Source organism: Miniopterus natalensis, chromosome 8, assembly GCF_054644295.1.
Source record: "Miniopterus natalensis isolate mMinNat1 chromosome 8, mMinNat1.hap1, whole genome shotgun sequence".
NCBI lineage: Eukaryota > Metazoa > Chordata > Mammalia > Chiroptera > Miniopteridae > Miniopterus > Miniopterus natalensis.
The window spans coordinates 29,957,641-29,975,674 of NC_142088.1; the positions used below are offsets into that span (position 1 = coordinate 29,957,641).

The 18,034-nt window shown below is 41.8% G+C and overlaps 2 protein-coding genes across 9 annotated transcripts in view; one reads left to right on the forward strand and one right to left on the reverse strand.

Moving 5' to 3' along the window:
* HIBCH (3-hydroxyisobutyryl-CoA hydrolase) overlaps window positions 1-11,165 on the forward strand; it is a 54,952-nt gene extending 43,787 nt beyond the window's left edge. For 5 of the 8 annotated variants that reach the window (XM_087819704.1, XM_087819702.1, XM_087819705.1 and 2 more), the window contains one exon: window positions 1,855-2,250. The gene's annotated coding sequence lies outside the window, so the exon portion shown is untranslated. Of the gene's footprint in view, window positions 1-1,854; window positions 2,251-4,564; window positions 5,403-7,160 lie in introns of those variants that run through there. The other 3 variants (XR_001603393.2, XM_016215878.2, XM_016215693.2) reach the window with 3 other exon arrangements.
* Window positions 4,431-5,055, reverse strand: AKAP19 (A-kinase anchoring protein 19). The gene has a single exon (XM_016216283.2). It carries the CDS (start codon window positions 4,893-4,895, stop codon window positions 4,611-4,613), a length of 285 nt encoding a protein of 94 aa, XP_016071769.2. The 5' UTR covers window positions 4,896-5,055; the 3' UTR covers window positions 4,431-4,610.
* Window positions 11,166-18,034: the final 6,869 nt, after the last annotated feature.

Here is an 18,034-nt window from a genome sequence, read left to right on the forward strand (position 1 = left end):
CTTTGGGTGATTGCAACAGACACTGTAAGACCTGAAAAGCCTAAATTATTTACTGTCTGGTCGTTTTCAGAAAAATTTGCCAGCCCCTGTTTTAGAAGATGGGAAATTTGAAGGTCCTTAGAGATTCTTGAGGTAGTATAGCTAATTGAAATGGGAACTTAAATGTTTTGGCTATGAGTAGTCATTTATATGTTGATTAAATAAACTTATGTATATATTATAAAACATAAAAACCCTGAAATTTTTTTGGATACTGTATTAGTGCTTTATAGAATTTTCTCCATATATAAATCTACTTTAAAATCATTATGAGTTACTGTAGCAGAAGTGTTCCTTTTATAACATTAGACATCTCAGGCAAAGGGAAAGGTTTTTACGAAGTCTTTCCAAGTATTAACTCAGCCTTGGCATTTTCTAAAGTTAACCACAATGCCTTCCTGTGGGGAAATTGAAAGCATTATTTTTTATTCTTTGCGATCTGGCAGATGAGGAATTAAGAAACTCCAGTCTCTAAATTAGAGACACTCAGCTTTCTGCAATTTACAACAAACTTCTGTGTGGTAATTGTTATTTGTCCTTACACAGTTCAGATCAGGAGGGAAAAATGAAAATGAGAACTTTCATTTAAAATAGAGATACCTTCAATAATTGGTACTGTTGACAAAATAAGGTATTTTTAAGGTATGCAAGAAACTGTGAGGTGTTTGAGACTTGGGACCTTAAAGTCTAGGGAAGAATAGTAATAAGTTAAAGATCAGTTTATCATTTATTTTGTAACCTGAATAGTTTTTTCTTCACCGTGAACCCCTCAGAAACTAAGAGAACTTCAGGTTTGTAAGAATAGAAAGTGGCAGAAATGAAAATAACATCAAAGATTTTATCCTGCACCCTTCTCATAGATGGGGAAGTTGCAGTCCAGAGGAATTGCTTTAGATTTTGTTCTTAATATATTAAACATGAAGGATTTTTTTTCTTCCAAAAAATTTAGGAACTGATTTGGAATAAAGATGCTATGGTAATGGACATGTTCACATTTATATTCTTAAAGCTCCTAAATTGGACCTGAATGATCCAAGCAATTATTTGCATTTGTGGATTTTTATTCACTTTGTTAGAAATGCAGAAAATGTTAAGTCCTCTGTGTTAAAAAATCTGTAATTACTTGGTGTTGGAAAGCATTTGCTTACTGAAATTAAACAAGAACTCATAGCTAGTTAGTTGCATCTAGACTTTTATTGTACAGCTACAAAAAGTGTTTTCACAAAAATAGTTGGAAAAAATATACCATTTCATAGCTAAGTCTTACAGGGAAGAGAAGCATGTGCCCCGTGCTCCAAGCAAGATGTCCTGTTGGTCACACAAATACAGGAGGAGGGCATTATGATTAAGCAAACAATATATTTGTTAGAACTTTGTTTTTAAAGTACTGTTTGTTGACATTATTTATAATGTGTTTAACCTTTTATTTCTAAAACTACATTAATACAAAAGTACAGTTTCTCTATTTCATAAATTGTCAGTGATATTGAGTAAGATACAGGAGTATCATGCTTTGTTCATTCAGTGTGCCTATTTTTAATACTAATAGGGCAATTTGACACAAATTTTTCCTTTGGGACTATGGTCATTTTTATCCCCTTCAAAATTGTGCTTTAAGTGCTAAAATAATAACCATAGGTAGTTTGCAAAGAACTGGTAGGGTAACTGAAAGTGGAGAGAACTTGAATCACAGGCCTGTAACTGAAAGGTAATTGAACTGGGGAAGGAGTGGTGAAGCCCATTTGTGGGTTAGGTTGTGTGACTCTGTAAATGAGGAATTGGCACATTTCCTCTGATAATCTGCTGCTTCTACAGTTGCCACCTGCAGGTTCTTTGTCGAGATGGGACGTCATCTGCCCCTATGTTGGATCCAGTGGTTGGGCGTGTGTCAGTGTGGTAACAAGAGGAACTTGCTACTGTGTCCTTTCCCTCAGTTGAAAACACTGGAAACTTGTTGTTGCAGTGTTTCTGCTGGAGCTTGGCATTAGTGCTGTTTTTTGGGGCTCTCTTTTCCCCACTTTCCTTTTCCTCAGTATTTGGCCATTCTTATTTCATCTGTGTTTGTGATATAAGTTGGAACAAATGTTTCCCTTTTCAGTAGCTAATAATTCTTTCAGTCTTCTGTTTTATATGTCTCCTCCCTCAAACAGTCCTTTTACTTTTTTATTGTTCATGCAAGACCTTTAAAATAAAGTAAACTGAGTATTTAAATATGAAGGTATGAAAGAATCTGAATTATCCTGTTAAAGGTGTTCTTGTGTACCTTGTCATCAGTACCAAACTATATCTTAATGCCTGCCACATGCAGTACAGATTTGTTTGTGCAGCTCTTTTCTCCTGCCTGCTCCCACCTTGGTTTATCCAGTAATGCACTGACTGTGCAAGCCTTGTAGTTCCTTGTCCGTCGTTTGATGAATAATGCAGCATGCATTTCCAAGGTAAGTCTCTGTACGTTATAGGCTATTATACTCTGTGAAAATGGTTCAGGAGCGAGGGGGCCTACTGCCCTAGGGTCAGAGAGGGTGGCATCCCTGTTACACCCCCGGGAAATAGGGGCCCAGAGCAAAGGAGGAACTTGAGGTTAAAATATGTAGATACAACTGAAACCCAGTAGCCTCTGTCCCTATGTGCCGAAAATTTTAGTGTGATGTGCTGCTTTTGTATAGCTTTGTGTTCTCATAATATGTGTTATTTTATATACCTGATTTATCTTTCAGCAAATGACCTTGCTGCAAAAGTGTCCTGATATATCAAATGAAAAAATGGCAGCCTCTAGGCTTTTATCTGTCAGTATAAACACTCAGAAACCTAAATTCTTCTTCATGAGCTAGAAATACATTTTGCAGTTTTAGGAAAGTTCCTGTTCTCAGCCTTATGACTTCAGATCCTTGTATATGGTGGTTTTTCTATTTTCTGAGTTGCTAAGGTGGCCTGGGACTAGGTGAAATGAAAGTTGAGTGGCCAGACATCCAAAGGCAATGGAAAGATGGCACATCATTAACTTCAAAGAACTTTCTTGGCTCATGTAACTTAGAGAATCCACTCTACTCAGTTGTGGGTTTCAAAGTATAATTGTTAAAATTAGAGGTAGCATTTGTTTGCTTAAAGGCAAAATACATATACATATTTATTTCATTAGAGGCCACAAGCTTTTCTCTGCCTTCATTTAGATTTCAGTGACAAGGGTCTGTTGTATCTTAATAAAAGGATCTAACACACATGGGCTTAAATAATTCCCTTTCCAGTTAAACTCAGTCTATAACAAATCTTGATGAAAAGATAATTCTAGAGACTCAGTCCCAATCCTCCTACAAGTTATGGCTTAGTACCTTCTTCCCTGTCTCCTAAATTTTCTGTCACCAGTGATCTCAAAACAGTGCTAAATTCTTAAAAAAAAAATTCCTAAAAAAGCCAAATTTATGAAAATAGTATAGTATATGGCTGTAGATGCCCTATGGACATTGTTACAATAAGAAAAAAAAATACTAACCCTGCATGTCTGTGAGACAGCTTAGTACACGTTCAGCACTGAGACCAGATCATGCTTTCTACCTTTCCAACTAGGGCATCTGTTTTAAAATTACTGGATTGTTGTTTATAAAGGTACCCAAACTTGTTTTCTTGTATAGTTATATACCACTGGGTTTAATTCAGTGCATTAAACATTAAAGCCATGACTTCTATCAATTGTATCTTGTGAAATGCCTTGTATGAAAAGTCTGAGTCATCCAATAACAGCTGTACTTAAGGTCCTGAGGTTCAAGGTGATACTTATTTTCGTAGATGAAAAGCATAATATCTTTTTTTTTTTAATCCTCACTTGAGGATATGTTTTATTGATTTGAGAGAGGGGAAAGGATATATAGAGAAAAACGTCAATTGCCTCCCATACATGCCCTGACCAGGAATTGAACCTGCAGTGTTTTGGTGTATGGGACAACACTCCAACCAACTGAGCCACATGGCCAGGACAAACAAAACTATCTTCTTAAGGACAAGGCTCAAGGTGGATCTCTTCTGGATGGTTTGCTTTCTAATGCTTGACCATTTGTGTTAAGAAATAAGGATCCTTGACACAAATGGTTTTGATTAACAAAACCCCTTGCTAATCACTATGGCTTGAGTGCCATTTATTGCCAAGAAATTTCAAGAAAAATCCTTTTCATTATCTTGGGGGTTTTGGTGTAAATTAACAAATAATTATTTTAAAGAATTGTCTTTAAACCAGTTGGAGACTTGGGGGCAGTTTTAAATTTTTGTCTTTGGTGATGCTGTACTGTCTAAGGAGAAAGTGGTGTGACACACAGCTGAATACTATGGTACCACAGGACCTATGTTTAGCCCTTCAAGTAAAATCCAAGACCACGTGGATAAAATTACTATTACCAAAGAATTGCTTAAAAAACATTTCATTTTAGGTATTCCTATACTCTTGATATTATCATAGACTGATTTTTACAATCAGATGGAATCATATGTATTTATTCATACAACTTTTTGCTTTTGTTTCATGTATTTAAACTAGCACCAACTATATCCACAGTTCAAGAAAGTGATATAATTCTGCAGCGTCAAGGCCCCTCACTCTCAATATATGGGATGTCAGAGTATTTGATGTTCTTGTCTGCCCACTGCTGCAAGGCATCACTCACGATTTCCTGGGACAGGCGGTGTGCAAATTCAGAGACCACAATTTTGGGCCCTGTGGGTTCCTTCACTTCCTGGATGGTAACTGGAGATGGCATCCTAGGTGGAAATCTCTCTGCTGACATGAAGCTTTCTGCACTTGTCTGCCGCTTGTCACCCTCAGTTGTGGTAGGAAATGGGAAAGTCTGCTTTGATTTCATGCAGCCCATGTTATCAAGAACGTTGAGGGAAGCAAGGCAGTAGGAAAGACTATTTCAACAGCATCTTTAGGAAACACGGAGCATTTGTCCACGTGACGCTGACCAGTGCTTTTCCTCTCCAGGTACCTCAGAAATCACTGTTCCCTTTTACCACCTTCATATGTGTTTATCTGTCAAGAAAAGAGAAGTTTCATTGTGAAGGTCTAGAATGCAAAATATGACAGGATCACATAGCATGTGGAAACAGTCCTTTTTAGCACTGGTCACTTGGAGGAAATGTGAAGTAACCGTAGCTTTATCTTATCAACAGAAAAAAGGATAATCAATAAAAATGGCATGTTACAAAATAGGAAAACATTTTTATAAGATCTTGAAAAGTTTATAAAACTGAAAACACAACTTAAACTTTAGCTAACTTAACAAACTCTATAGTCTTTGGGCCAAATTCTAGCTGCCTGTTTTATAAATGAAGTCTACTGGAACACAGCCATGCCCATTTGTTTACGTATCATCTATGACTACTTTTGTGTGAATACTGGGTGGGTTTTGTTTTCGAACTTTCTCACTCTGCAGGGGTCTTATACAAGTTGACTATAAGTCAGGGTGGGTCAGACAGCACAATATAGTCTTAACAGTAGATTGTGGCTTGGGCGGGAACTGTGTGATGGCGACAGATAACAGGACAGGTAAGATGCAAAAGTGAGGGAGCCACGTGAATGACACAAGCTCATTTCTGGCCATGCCCAGGCCTCCCAGGCTGCAGAATAAGTGGGAGGAGCTACTGTCCAATCTGATGGCACTGAGCTACAATCAGACTTCACACGTGAGCTAACAATGTGGGCCAGGTAGCACGTCCTTGGTGTGGGGTCCCAGGTGTGAGCTCCCGGGCATCCCTCTCCAGGCCGACCTTATTCAGTGGGCAGCAAAGGTGGCTTTTTTCAAGCTAGAATTGGACCAGTTGATGGACACTCTTTGTCAGGTCTGACAGAACCAAGCAGAATCTTTTGAAATATCCCACTTCCCTCTCCGTCTCATCCATGTCCACACTGTCTCGGTTGGTATCTTCAGGGAGAAAGACATCATCACGGAGCTGCTGGCTCTGTCTCCCTTCTTCCTGTTTCTCTTGCTCTTGCCCCTGGGCTGAGGGGAGTCGGCCAGCACCAGATTGCTGCTGTGCGTGTGCTCACTGGGACAGGCGGGCTCCTGGACAACCCGCCTTGATGTGTTCAGTTGTTGCTGCTTTTTGCTGCTGGCTTTTCTCCCCTCTTGCTTCTGCTCCACCAGGGAAGTGAGGTCAAGCACTTTAGACTTTGGCTCAGCCTGGGGCCAGGGTCTGGGCTGGCCCTCGGAGGCTCTGGGGGGTCTGTGAGCGTCCTGTTCGGCTCATTGCCAGCCTTCCCAGCCTGTTTCGGCTTCTGTTTCCAGTCCCCCTCCGTGCAGTGATGCATGATGTCCAGGACGAAACACAGTGACTCCTGCTGCTTCCCACTGACCTCCTCAGGCAGGAAGAGCTTGGAGCCCTGGGGTCTGTGCTCGTGGTTGGTGTCTGGATGGGGAGTGAGGAGAGGCTTCTGATTCTTCAGTCTGCTCTAGGGAGCTGTTGTGCTTGTGTGCAGAGTCCAGCACAGACTCTGTTGCTGCCTGGAAAGTCCCAGCAAGCATGTCCCACTTGGGATAGTCTTTATTTGGACTCGCCTCCTTTTTCACAGCGGGGAGCTCCTGCCGCCGCTGGAACTCCTCTGAGCTACGGCTACTTCCGTGACACGAAGGCAGAGCTGAGTAGTTGTGACAGACCATGGGGCTTGCAGAGCCTAAAATATATACTATCTGGCCCTTTATGTTTGCCAACCTCTGACCTATACTGTTAAGGGAAACCAGCAAATCAAAATTTGCTTCTGCCTCAAGCCCCATAAATCTACGTATCTTGGGTTGTTACTAGAGTCAGGCTTTGTCCCCTGCTCAGAACGATGGCCAGCCTTTACACTAGTGCCATCAACTCTAAGAAACACAAGTCAGATGTGGCAAAGCAACCTATTTTTCTTCTGGATTAGATATTCCGTGTAAAAAGCTCAAATTAATTTAAAATAAGGTTAAAGGTTTCTCACCCTAAATATCTCATTCTTACTCCTGTTTGATATGTTGACAAAAATGTGTGCTGTAATAACCCATAAATTCCTAACTGGGAAGGTAAGGGTGGTAGTCACACTCCAGGCCTGTAACTTCTTTATTTGAAGGTTTTTAAGCAAGCCCTGTCCATTGTTTCTGTGCCTCTAGGTTAACACACCTTTGAAGTGCCAGAAGTAATGCCCCAGGAAGGCGTAAGTGCCCTTAAGAAAGCTTATCATCTTGTGATCCAGCTCCAGCCTTGCTTTCTCCCACCCTGTATTTCTTAATTTCAAATGCTTATAAAAACCTGCAAACTGTTTTTCTTTGGAACATTTTAGATGTCATTTTCTGGCATTTGCCATCAGCTTTGGTTCAAATAAACTCATAAAAATTCTCTACAGGTTTGGATGTTTCTCCCGAGGGAAGTGGACTGTAGCACTTGTGATGTGTCTTCTGAGCTTCCCAACTGATTATCTCTGAATGAATTTCTCTTACAGTAGGACTTAGGGTAACTAGAACAATGCAAACCGGCCTTATTGAAGGGAGGTTTAGCCATAAGAAAGCACAGGCAAAGGCTATGAATGAAGTTATGTCCATGATTATATCTTAGTTTTTGGGTCAAAGACATAACCCTAAAAATTCATAAAATAAAACTCAGTTGATTTATTTCTGAAATTACTGATCTTAAGAAGGTAAATGTTAGCATGCATTTAATTCATTTTTTAATAGTCTGTAATTAAAGTCCAGAAAAAGTGACCTTTGCCCAGGTCTTACTGCTATACATTTTTTAGGGTTCTATAAATTCTACCTCTTTTCTCCCATAATACATTGTTCCCCACTTCTACCCCTAATAAGGATGATATGGGGAGTAGAAAGGAAGTCCAGCCTTCTGCTTGTAATGACTTTTAGCTCTGTATGCCCTGCTACACGCTCCAGAGGTTACTGCAAAAATGGAACAAGGGAGTGTGATGTTTGTCTGGTTTACTAGACTGAACTTCTTAAAGACAAGAACTGTCCTGGTTGTACATTGCCAACATGCAATGACTTACATAGTATCTGTTTTGTGTATTGAGGCATGATTAAGGGAAATGGACATAGTTAACCTGAAAATGATTACTTAGAAAATTCATTGAGTTTCAGATATATAAAAGGCCATGAATAGAATCTTTTCTGAGATCTTAGGTTCTGCAAAAGCAGTTTTATCATACCATAACAAAAGTAGTGCCAGATTTGCCCTCTCACCAAAGACAACTTTAAGCCTGGACAAAATATATGTGGGTAGTGTCACCGTAAGACTATACTCAACAACGACAGGATACATATTCTTGTCAAGTGCATATAAAACATTCACTAAGATAGACTAATGATGGACTCAACAGACTTCAAAGGCTTAAAATCTTAAAAGTATATTTTCCAACCACCACAGAATTAAATTAGAAATAAATGATAACAAAATACCCAGAAAATTCCCAAATACTTGGAAACTATTACATTTCTAAATAATCCATGGAGCAAAGAAATCCCAAGGAAATTAAAATATTTTCAACTATATAATATAAACCATAAATATCAAAAATTTGAAATGCATTGTGAAACCTCAGAGGGATATTTATAGATTTAAGTGCTTAGAACAGAAAAGAAGAAAGGTTTAAGTCAGTGATCTAAGCTTTCACAGTAAGAAGCTAGGAAAAGAAAAGTAAATTAGACAAAGTAAGGAGGAAGGAAATCATATAGGTAAAAGCAGAAATCAGTGAAGCAAAGAAGGGACAAACTGGAGAAAATCAATGGAACAAACACTGGTTCTTTAAAAAGGTCGAATAAAATAGTTAAACCTCTATCTAGTCTGAACAAGAAAAATGAGAGGACACACATTACCAAGATGTGTGTGAAAAAGGAACCTGACTATACATCCTACGTACATTAAAGGACTAACAAGGGAATACTATGAACAACTCTACCAACCCAAACCAAATGACCAAAACAGAAAGTTTGATAACCCTGTATCAATTAAAGAATTGAATTTACAACTTAAACCTTTCCAGAAAAACAAAAACAAAAAAACCCTCCAGGCCCAAGTAAAAAAATAAAAAATTGTATATGGAAAAGCAAAGAAACTAGAATAGCCAAGACAATTTTGAGAAAGAACAAAGTTGGAAGACTTGCATTACCCCATTTTAAGAATGATTATAAAGCTACAGTAATCAAGATAGTGCTATATTTGAGGAAGGCTATACACACAAATCTATGGAACAGAATAGAAATCCACAAAAATATGGTAAACTAATTTTTGACAAATGTTAAAAAATAATTCAATGCAAAAAGGATAACCTTTTCAGCAAAAGGGATTGGAACAATTGGACATACATCCATCCCCCCCCCCAAAAAAAAACCCCCACACGAATTTGACTATTTCTTACTCCTTATACAAAAATTAACTCAAAAGGGATCATAGATCTAAATGTAAAATATAAAACTATAAGACTTACAAGATGACAGGAAACAGTCACCAGAGGTTCTTAGATATGATGCCAAACGCAGGAACCATAAAGAAATGATAAACTGGATTAGATCAAAACTGAAAACTCTTCTCTGAGAAGAACACAGTTAAGAAAATGAAAACAAAAACAAAAAACAAAAAAAAACCCTGCCCTATATCAGGACAAAATATTTGCAAATATCACTTATCAAAAAAAATGACTTCATTCTAGAATATATAAGTGACTATCAAAACTCAACAGTAAGAAAGCTACCCAGTTTTTGAATAAAAAATTTGTACATACTTTTCACCTAAGGCCACCTACAAAGGGCAAGTAAGTATATGGAAAGATGTTCAACATCACTAGCCATTAGAGCAACGCAAGTTAAAACCATGGTAAGACGCCTCTCTACACCTATTAAATGAGCAAAGTAAAAACAATACCGAGTGCCGGTGAGGATGCAGAGCACCCAGAGCATTCACACACTGCCCGTGGGAATGCAACGTGGCCCAGCCAGTCTGAAAGCCAGCTCAGCAGTTTCTTAAAGTTGGAACATCCACTTACATATGACCCAGCAATCCCCCTCCTAGGTACTTACCCTAAAGACATGCAATCTGTGTTTACTTAACCTTTGTACACGTTTATTGCAGTTTTAGAATTGCCAAACGTTGAAAATAACAAAGATACTGATACCAATATGGATGACTCTTAAAAGGCATTATGCTGATTGAAAGAGGCTAGTTTCAAAAGTGTACATAGGGCATAATTCTATCTATATGACACTCTGGAAGAGGCAAAATTATAGGCAGGGACAGACAGCAGACGTAGTTATCGGGTTAGGAGTAGGAGGAGATTATGACTACAAAAGGGCAGATCGGGGGGAACTGTTTTGGGTGATGAAACTGTTCTGTATCCTGACTGTGGAGGTGGCTATGTGAATCTATAACATATATTAAAACTCGGAACTGTTCACCAAAAGTCAGTTTTACTGTATGTAAATTAAAAAGGTATTTTCAAAATCAAACCACAGTGTAATACCATTATACACCCACCACGATCGCTAAAATGAAAAAGTCCAACAATGCCTAGTGTTGGTGAGAATGTGGATTGCATATGTTGCTGGCAGCAGTGGAAAATGGTACAATTACTTTAAAGAACTTGTTTGGCAGTTCCTTACAGAGTTAACCATGAACTCACCCTATGAACCAGCCATCTTATTTCTAGGTATTTAAGAAAATGGAAACATGTCTGCAAAAAATTGACATACCAATGCCAAGCTTTATTCACAACAGCCAAGGCTGGAAACAGCCCAAATGTCAGTTGGCAGTGATCAGGATATCCACACAATGGAATCTGTTTGACAGTACAAAGAGTGAACTGCTGAGATGTGCAACACTATGGATGAACCTCAGAAACATGAGCCAGATACAAAAGACTGATCATATTTATCTGAATTTCAAGTATGGACAACACCCCATGAACAGAAATCATAATAGTGGTTGTCTTTGGGTGGGAGGCTGTAAGGACTGTTTTAAAGGGGACATGAAAGAACTTTCTCGGTGATGAAAATGTTCTATATCTTGATTGATGTGTTGATTACATGGGTGTATACATTTGTCAAAACTTGTCCAATTGTACCCTTAGCATCTCTATTTCATTGTAATTTTTACTTCAATAATACAGCTTTTTGAGAACATTCTGGGAGACATAAGTCCAGGGAATGAGTATATTTATGCCTAAAAAGGCTGCCTGCTTGAATTTGTCACACCAAATTTTAAAATCAATCTAAAATTCCAGCTCTTTAAAATGATGGGCAGCATCCAGAGCACAGGTGCTGTAAGCCTCCTGTGATAGGTTTGTTGTTTCCTTTGTTCTTACACTGACCTGAAATCAGCCCAGACTTGGTGGTCATATTTTTCTGGACCTACCGAAGAGCAAGAAGCTGCCGCTGCCTCCTGACTACCAGCCGAAGCATTTCTCACTTCCTTGTGGAGTGCTTTGATTTTGAATGGCAATAAAAGAGAAATCAATTTGGAAATTACTGGGAGTCCTTTGCCGTTAACTGCTTTTCCTGAACTTGTGCCTAAGGGGATAGAGAGGAGGAGGGATGTGCCACCTTACCCTCAGAGCTAGATGAGTAATGCTCCATCCCCCACACACTTTAGTTCGCCCACATCTCTTGAAGGTCTATAGGACCTGAAAGTATCTAGACAGTAGAATATTTATGTAAAGAAAAGAAAGCCCTTTTTATTACTGTTTCCTCAGTGTTACTTTGCAGCCTCCAAGCACTAAGTCCATCACGCGCTAGGCCCTGGCCTGGCACTTCCCTTGGACATGGTCTGGCAGTGGCTGGGCCGTCCGCTGGGGCCTCCCAGCTGCGGTCCTCCGTCCTGGCCAGTGTCAGAGCGAACCTGGGAGCTGGCCGGGAGAGGGGTCACAAAAAAAGTCGTAACTTGAATATGAGCTGGGCCTAAACACACAAAGCTCTAGGAAAATAAAAAAGACAAGGACTGAATGTGCTGCTCGGGATAAACAGGCTGCGAAAGCCCTGAAAGTCCACCTTATGCGCTAGATTGACAGAGGGCATGACTGCCGTCCTACTTATGTCACAGTCTCAGCCTTTCAGTAGGTTTCTGTCATGTTATATCTCAGCTTATGGCTTAAAATGGACCCTGGCCCTGAATCAATGTGAACCTCTATACAATAAAAACCATGTTGTAGTCTTTATTAAAAAAGTTTTATGCATATATATATATACACACACACTATCAAATTTCAGTGTAGATGCAATTAATAAAAATGCCTATTCCTTAGAAATAATAGCAGTTCTAATAGTGTGTTTATCATTATGTGCTCTCTGGGTTCATGCCTGGCTTCACCTGACCACTCCTGTCTATGATGGGAGTACTGAACTTCGGTCTGCAGCAAGCACTCCAGCACTGCAACATACATCCTGGCAGGAAATGGAAGAGTAGCTTCTGACCAACTAGTTGGAAGAAAACAAACTAGTTGGAGAAAACCTGATCTAGATCGACAGTAAGATTATAAAACATTTAAACTTCATATTGTATACTCATAGTCATGGTGAGTCCAGCTAAATGACACAACTGTACTTGTGACACATGCATTAAGCTCTGTACAATTCTGAAGCCAGCTCCTTGAGCAGCTGTTGTTAAGTGGAGGGTGGGGGTGGGAGGAGAGCTGGGTAACAATGTCAGAATACTGTCTTTAGTTTGGTACAACTGGACTATTCTTTAGCTCCTGTAGCTGAAACTAGGAATCTGCGCTTGAATCAGAACACGAAGCCAAAACTAATGCAAAAATGCATGCTCAGTTCTCAACGCAATCTGAAAATCATGATGTAATCATCCGTATAGGCTAAGACAATTATTTATTCCACAGATTCCTTAAAATGCTTTCTCTTTTAAATGGCTTCCTTATAAGCCCCCACTTCTCTCTAGTATAATTTCATACAATTTCTTCTCTTTAAAAATTTGCCCATTCTTAAGTGTCCAAGTACTTCCTGTGTAAAGGCCTTCTAACTACATAACATATTACTTTATTGCCCCCTTGGGTTTCCGTAACATATTCACCTCCATCCCTGAACTTCTCCTGTTCTGCCTGGGTTACCAGTCTGTGCCCACACCAGACAGGCCTGAAGGCAGGAGCATGGCAGCACTGCTTAAATTCTTCCTGGGAAAAAGTGGGTAACATAACTGTTAATCTTTGTAACCCTACTTGCATATGCCTAGCACAGTGAAGGGCCTCAGTAAATGTTAGCTGGCTTAAATAATTTGTTTAGACAAATTGAAAGAAAGTCCTATATTTTTACAAAGAGAGCAACAAAGTGTGTATGTATAGCCATAAGTTACAAATGGTGACCAAGTGTCTGGAGCTTTTAGAGTAAATACCTAATTGAGCTCTGTTTCTATTGAGCATATCTCATTTCCATGTTCCCTTTCCTCTTTCCCTGGTGTCTTATAAATATTTTCCCTCACTTTACAACACACATTGATGTTTAACTGTACACTAAGCAGGTTAAATACCCTGCCTGGGGAACATGTGGCCTTGATAACACGGTCTGAGGGACCAGTTGCACTGCCTGTCTCCCCAAATGAGATTAAATAATCCTCAAGGGCAGCAGTCATTTCTCCTTTTATTTTGCACAAACAGTTCCCCACATTGAGGCACTCTATGAATGCTAATTAAGGTTTGGCTATTTATCAAACATCCATGTGCTTCACAGTGTGTTAGATGTTGGGAATAACACTGAAATACACGTAGCTCTACCTCTTTCAGGGCACTTAGAGCAAAGGCCACACATTCGCAGTAGTGCTTGACCAGTGTTCTGTTTGACCAGTGCAAGGTTTAAACTGTTCTAAATTAGATGGATTCTCAGCTGGGCGGTCACCCTCCAGGTCACAGGACTCTGTCACTCCCAGAGCCTAGCACTTATCTGGCCTCACTAATTCGTTACCTTCTGCCCCTTGTGAAACATCCTTAATTTCACAACTCTTAATTCATAAGAAATAAGTTAATTCTTAAAGTGCAGAATCGGAGTTGCTGCATGCTGTTCACAGTACACCTTACTATGGAAAACAGACTCCAGTGAAAAAAAATTCCCCAATGCAAGCGCAGATGGTATATTAATTAATTAAAGAAAACAGGACTGCTCAGCAACTGTTTTGCTTTAGAAACCTCATTAAAAGAGAACCTAGGTACAAGCAGAAGAGGTCACTTTAAGAATGCATATCTTCAAATTCTGGTGAACTACATTTCAGGCAGAACTCACAGATGTGAGCACAGAAATGTTCTGACAACCTTTGGAAAAACATGGAGATGGAGGGTGGTCTCAACAGGCTAGACTCAAACACCCCCCCCCCCCAACCTGCTAATTGTACACCTGAGACCAATACAAAGTAATATTGAAAGTGAACTGTAATTGAAAAAAATAAAATTTTAAGAAGTTCTGGGTCAATAAAAATCGGTTACCTTTCTTTGAAAAAAAATCAAAACTGAAGGACACAATTAGAATCCCTAGGCATTACAGACCAGTTAGTTTAATACCAATCTCTGTGGCGAAATTCAAGATTTAATCAGTAAACAGGGAACATCTGGGGGGAAAAAGGTTGGGGATGCCCAGGAATTACCAGTTAACTAAGAAACAGCCACTTTTAAACAAATGTCATTTACTTTGTGACAGATCAGAGAATACGCAAGATCTTTTAGCAAGGCATTCAATTAAAAGTTTTCTCATGATGTCCTTATAAAGAAGACTGATCTATGAGCTAGAATCATTTGATAAATAAGCACAGTGCTGAGCTCAGCTGATTCATTAATTAGCCTCATGGTATCTACCGAGCTAACTAGATCCCCAACCAGTATTGTACTTGGCACTTTCAGCACCCTGACCTCTAACCACCACCCTGAAAGGTAGATGGTACTAACCTCATTTCATTAACATGGAAAAGAAGTTTCTCAAGGTCATGAAGCTAGTAGGATCAGGGCCAGGCTCTAAAACTAAGCTCCAAAAGTCCAGGACCATTTCTACTCTGCCACAGGCTCCCAGATGTGCCCCATAGCAAAGGGACCTGTCCCATATGTTATCAATGACTTGAATGTCTGGTCAACAAACTCACCAAATGTGCAGGTGACACAGAAACAGAAGGTAGAATTAACATGACGAATGCCACAATCAGGATTAAAATATACCTAACAAACTGGAAATTGGAGGCTTAAAGTAATACAAGAAAAAAAAGATTGCATTCAAGAAATTTTTAATTGCATAATTATTAGATGATTTGTTTGAAAATAGAAACTCATTGCACTCTGCACTGTTTGGATTAGACTGGGTTATTGAATTCAATTTGGAGCTAAGGATTTTTACTACAGAGAAGGATCTTAAGTAATGAAGGGAACAAAAGCGATTACTATTTAGTGAGGATAACTAACATTTACTGACCTCTAGGCAACTATACTAAGTACTTTATGAAGATTATCTCATTTCATGCTCATAATAACCGTATGGGTTATTTTACAGATAGGAAGCTGAGGCTGTCAAGTAAAGGAGTCTAAAGTTGCTTTATACCACTTTGGACCTTTTTTTTTTTTTTTTTTGACATGGACTCTTTTTAGATGAATCAGAGTGTTAGATCTCTGCTGAAAAAACCTCACAGAACTTCAAAGGTGGGGAGTGGGGGGCTGGCAAAAGTACCACTAATGAGAAATAGGTCCAAGGAGGCGTGCAGGTTCTGTGTAAACAAGGATTTGCTAACATTAAGAGAAAGGAGGGATACCTCAAAAGGTAATGAGCTCCCTGTCACTGAAGTCTCCATCAAAATGTGGCTAGTCCCTCAGGAGTTCTATAGGGGAGATGTTAAAATGGACTGGAGGTTGGTTTATGATTTTAAAGTACCCTTTTGCTATAAGACTGTGGGTCTCAATAAGTAATTTTTGTTTGATGGCAAAACAAGGAAGTTAAAAACTGAAATTGTTGTCTCAGAGCTGTTCTGCTGAATGCCAAGCAAAATACCTAAATAAAGTTATTACCCATCCATACGGGATAGCTGTATCAGGTACTAGAAAACCACCTCATCTAAAGAAAAAAGGGTATACGCAAGTGTTGATCTTGATGAGATTTATACTTTGTCAAAATAAAAATAGATTAAAATTTTCCCGAAGATAAATACCCTATGCACCAGCTCCTGAAAAGATGGAGTCTTAGATGAGAACACACCCTGGTTTGTAATTTCATGTTAACTTACTTCCTTGGGGGGCAGCTGGGAAACGGGCGCGCTCCGGGCGCTGGGCTGACGGCGGCGGGCTCCCCGCGTCGGGCTCCCCGCGGCCGGCCTCCCGCCCCGGAGAACAGCGCTCAGGCTCCGCGCCCCCGGCCCCAGAGCGCGGCGCCCGCCCGACGCGCCACTCCCGCGTCCCCACGCCAGCCTTTACCTGCGCCCCTCCCCCAGCCCGCGGGCGCGAGGAGGGCGGCGGGCGCAGCTCCAGCCCGTCCCCGGGCGGCTCCCCTCGGCACCGGGCACCGGGCACCGGCTCCGGCTCCGGCTCCGGCCCGGAGCGGCCGGCGGGGGCCGGGTCCACGCCTCCCGCCGCACAGGTGTCCGCCGCCGCGCCTCGCGGATGCTCACTCGCGTGACACCGGCCGGGCAGCCGCGCGGTCGCCGTCGGGACGGCCGGGGCCGAGGCGGCGGCCGGCGGGCTCCGGGCCGGGGCGGCCCCCGGGGCTCTCGGCGCCGGCGCTGCCGCGGGCCGGCCGGCGTCAGGGCGGGCGGGGGCCGCGGGCAGCCCGGCGAGGGCGGGAGCGCCGCTCGGCCAGGGGCAGCGGCTGGAGGACGGGGCGTCCTTCGGCCGCCTCCGGGCCCCTCCTCCCGCCGTCGCCGCCGCCGCCGCCGCGCCCGCCGCGCGCGCCTCACGGGTTCGCGCCCCGCACCCGCCGGCTGGGTCCCGCAGGCGGCAGGCGAGGCACGCCCGGCTCCAGCACCAGCCCCGCGGCCTCGTCCGCAGGCACCGGGTGGAGCGGGAGCGGGCAGAGCTGGACCCGGAGGCCGGGCGCCGCCGCCCGCACGCCCACCCCCGCACTCCCCAGGCGCCGCCCCAGCAGGAACTAGACCCCCAAAGTTCGAACGAGACATGAACGAGCTGGTCGCCTCCCTCCCCGGCCTGGGCCCCACGTACGGGCCTCCAGGGTGCTGCCTCTCCGGGCTCGGCCAGGCCCGGAGGGCGCCCCGGGCAGGGCGCCGCGGCCCGCGGGGCGAGCGCGCAGCAGCCCCGGGCCTCCCCAGCCCACCCGCTGAGACCGCACCCCACAGCCTGCGCGCCGAGCCAGGCACCCCGCGGTCCCCCGCTCCTCCGCGGGTGTGCGGTGCAGAAGTGCTGGAGTACTTCAACACTGAGGACGCACCCATTTTGTACTACCCCATGCAGAAATACTCTGGAACATTTCTCAGGCATGTTTCTCCTTAAAACAAAACACCTCTAAAGGCCATTTTCTCACTCACTGAGGTCACTACCTCAAGGCATGGGCATTACCCAGTTGTGCTTCCTTGCACTTTCCATGTGATGTCTGCACCTGCCCAGTGTGATTCCTAGTAAGAGCAAAAGCTCCAACACACACACACACCCCAACCAAAATACAAATCTACAAAATCCCTTTTATGCTTGAAGGGACTTTAGTAATAGATAACTTCACCTGACTTCTTCACAGATCAGGACACAGGTCCAGAGTACAACAGCAAAACTGAATGTGAAAAAGAAAAACTGGAACCTACGGAGCTCACCATCTGAGACTAGCATGAGATTTACCTCTCTAAAGGTATAACATAGTAAAGAATGTACCTACATTGCAGAGGAGTCAATCTAGCTCATCCCTTTAGATTTTAAACTAATTAAAGATTCTTATTTTTTACTATGATTAACTTACTAAGGTAACATACAAATGCAATAGGCCAGAAATGTAATTTTTCTTCATGATAATATGATTAATGGAATAGGAGTGGGTACATTCTGACCATCATGTAAATAGTTGTATCGATTTGTCTGATAAGCATC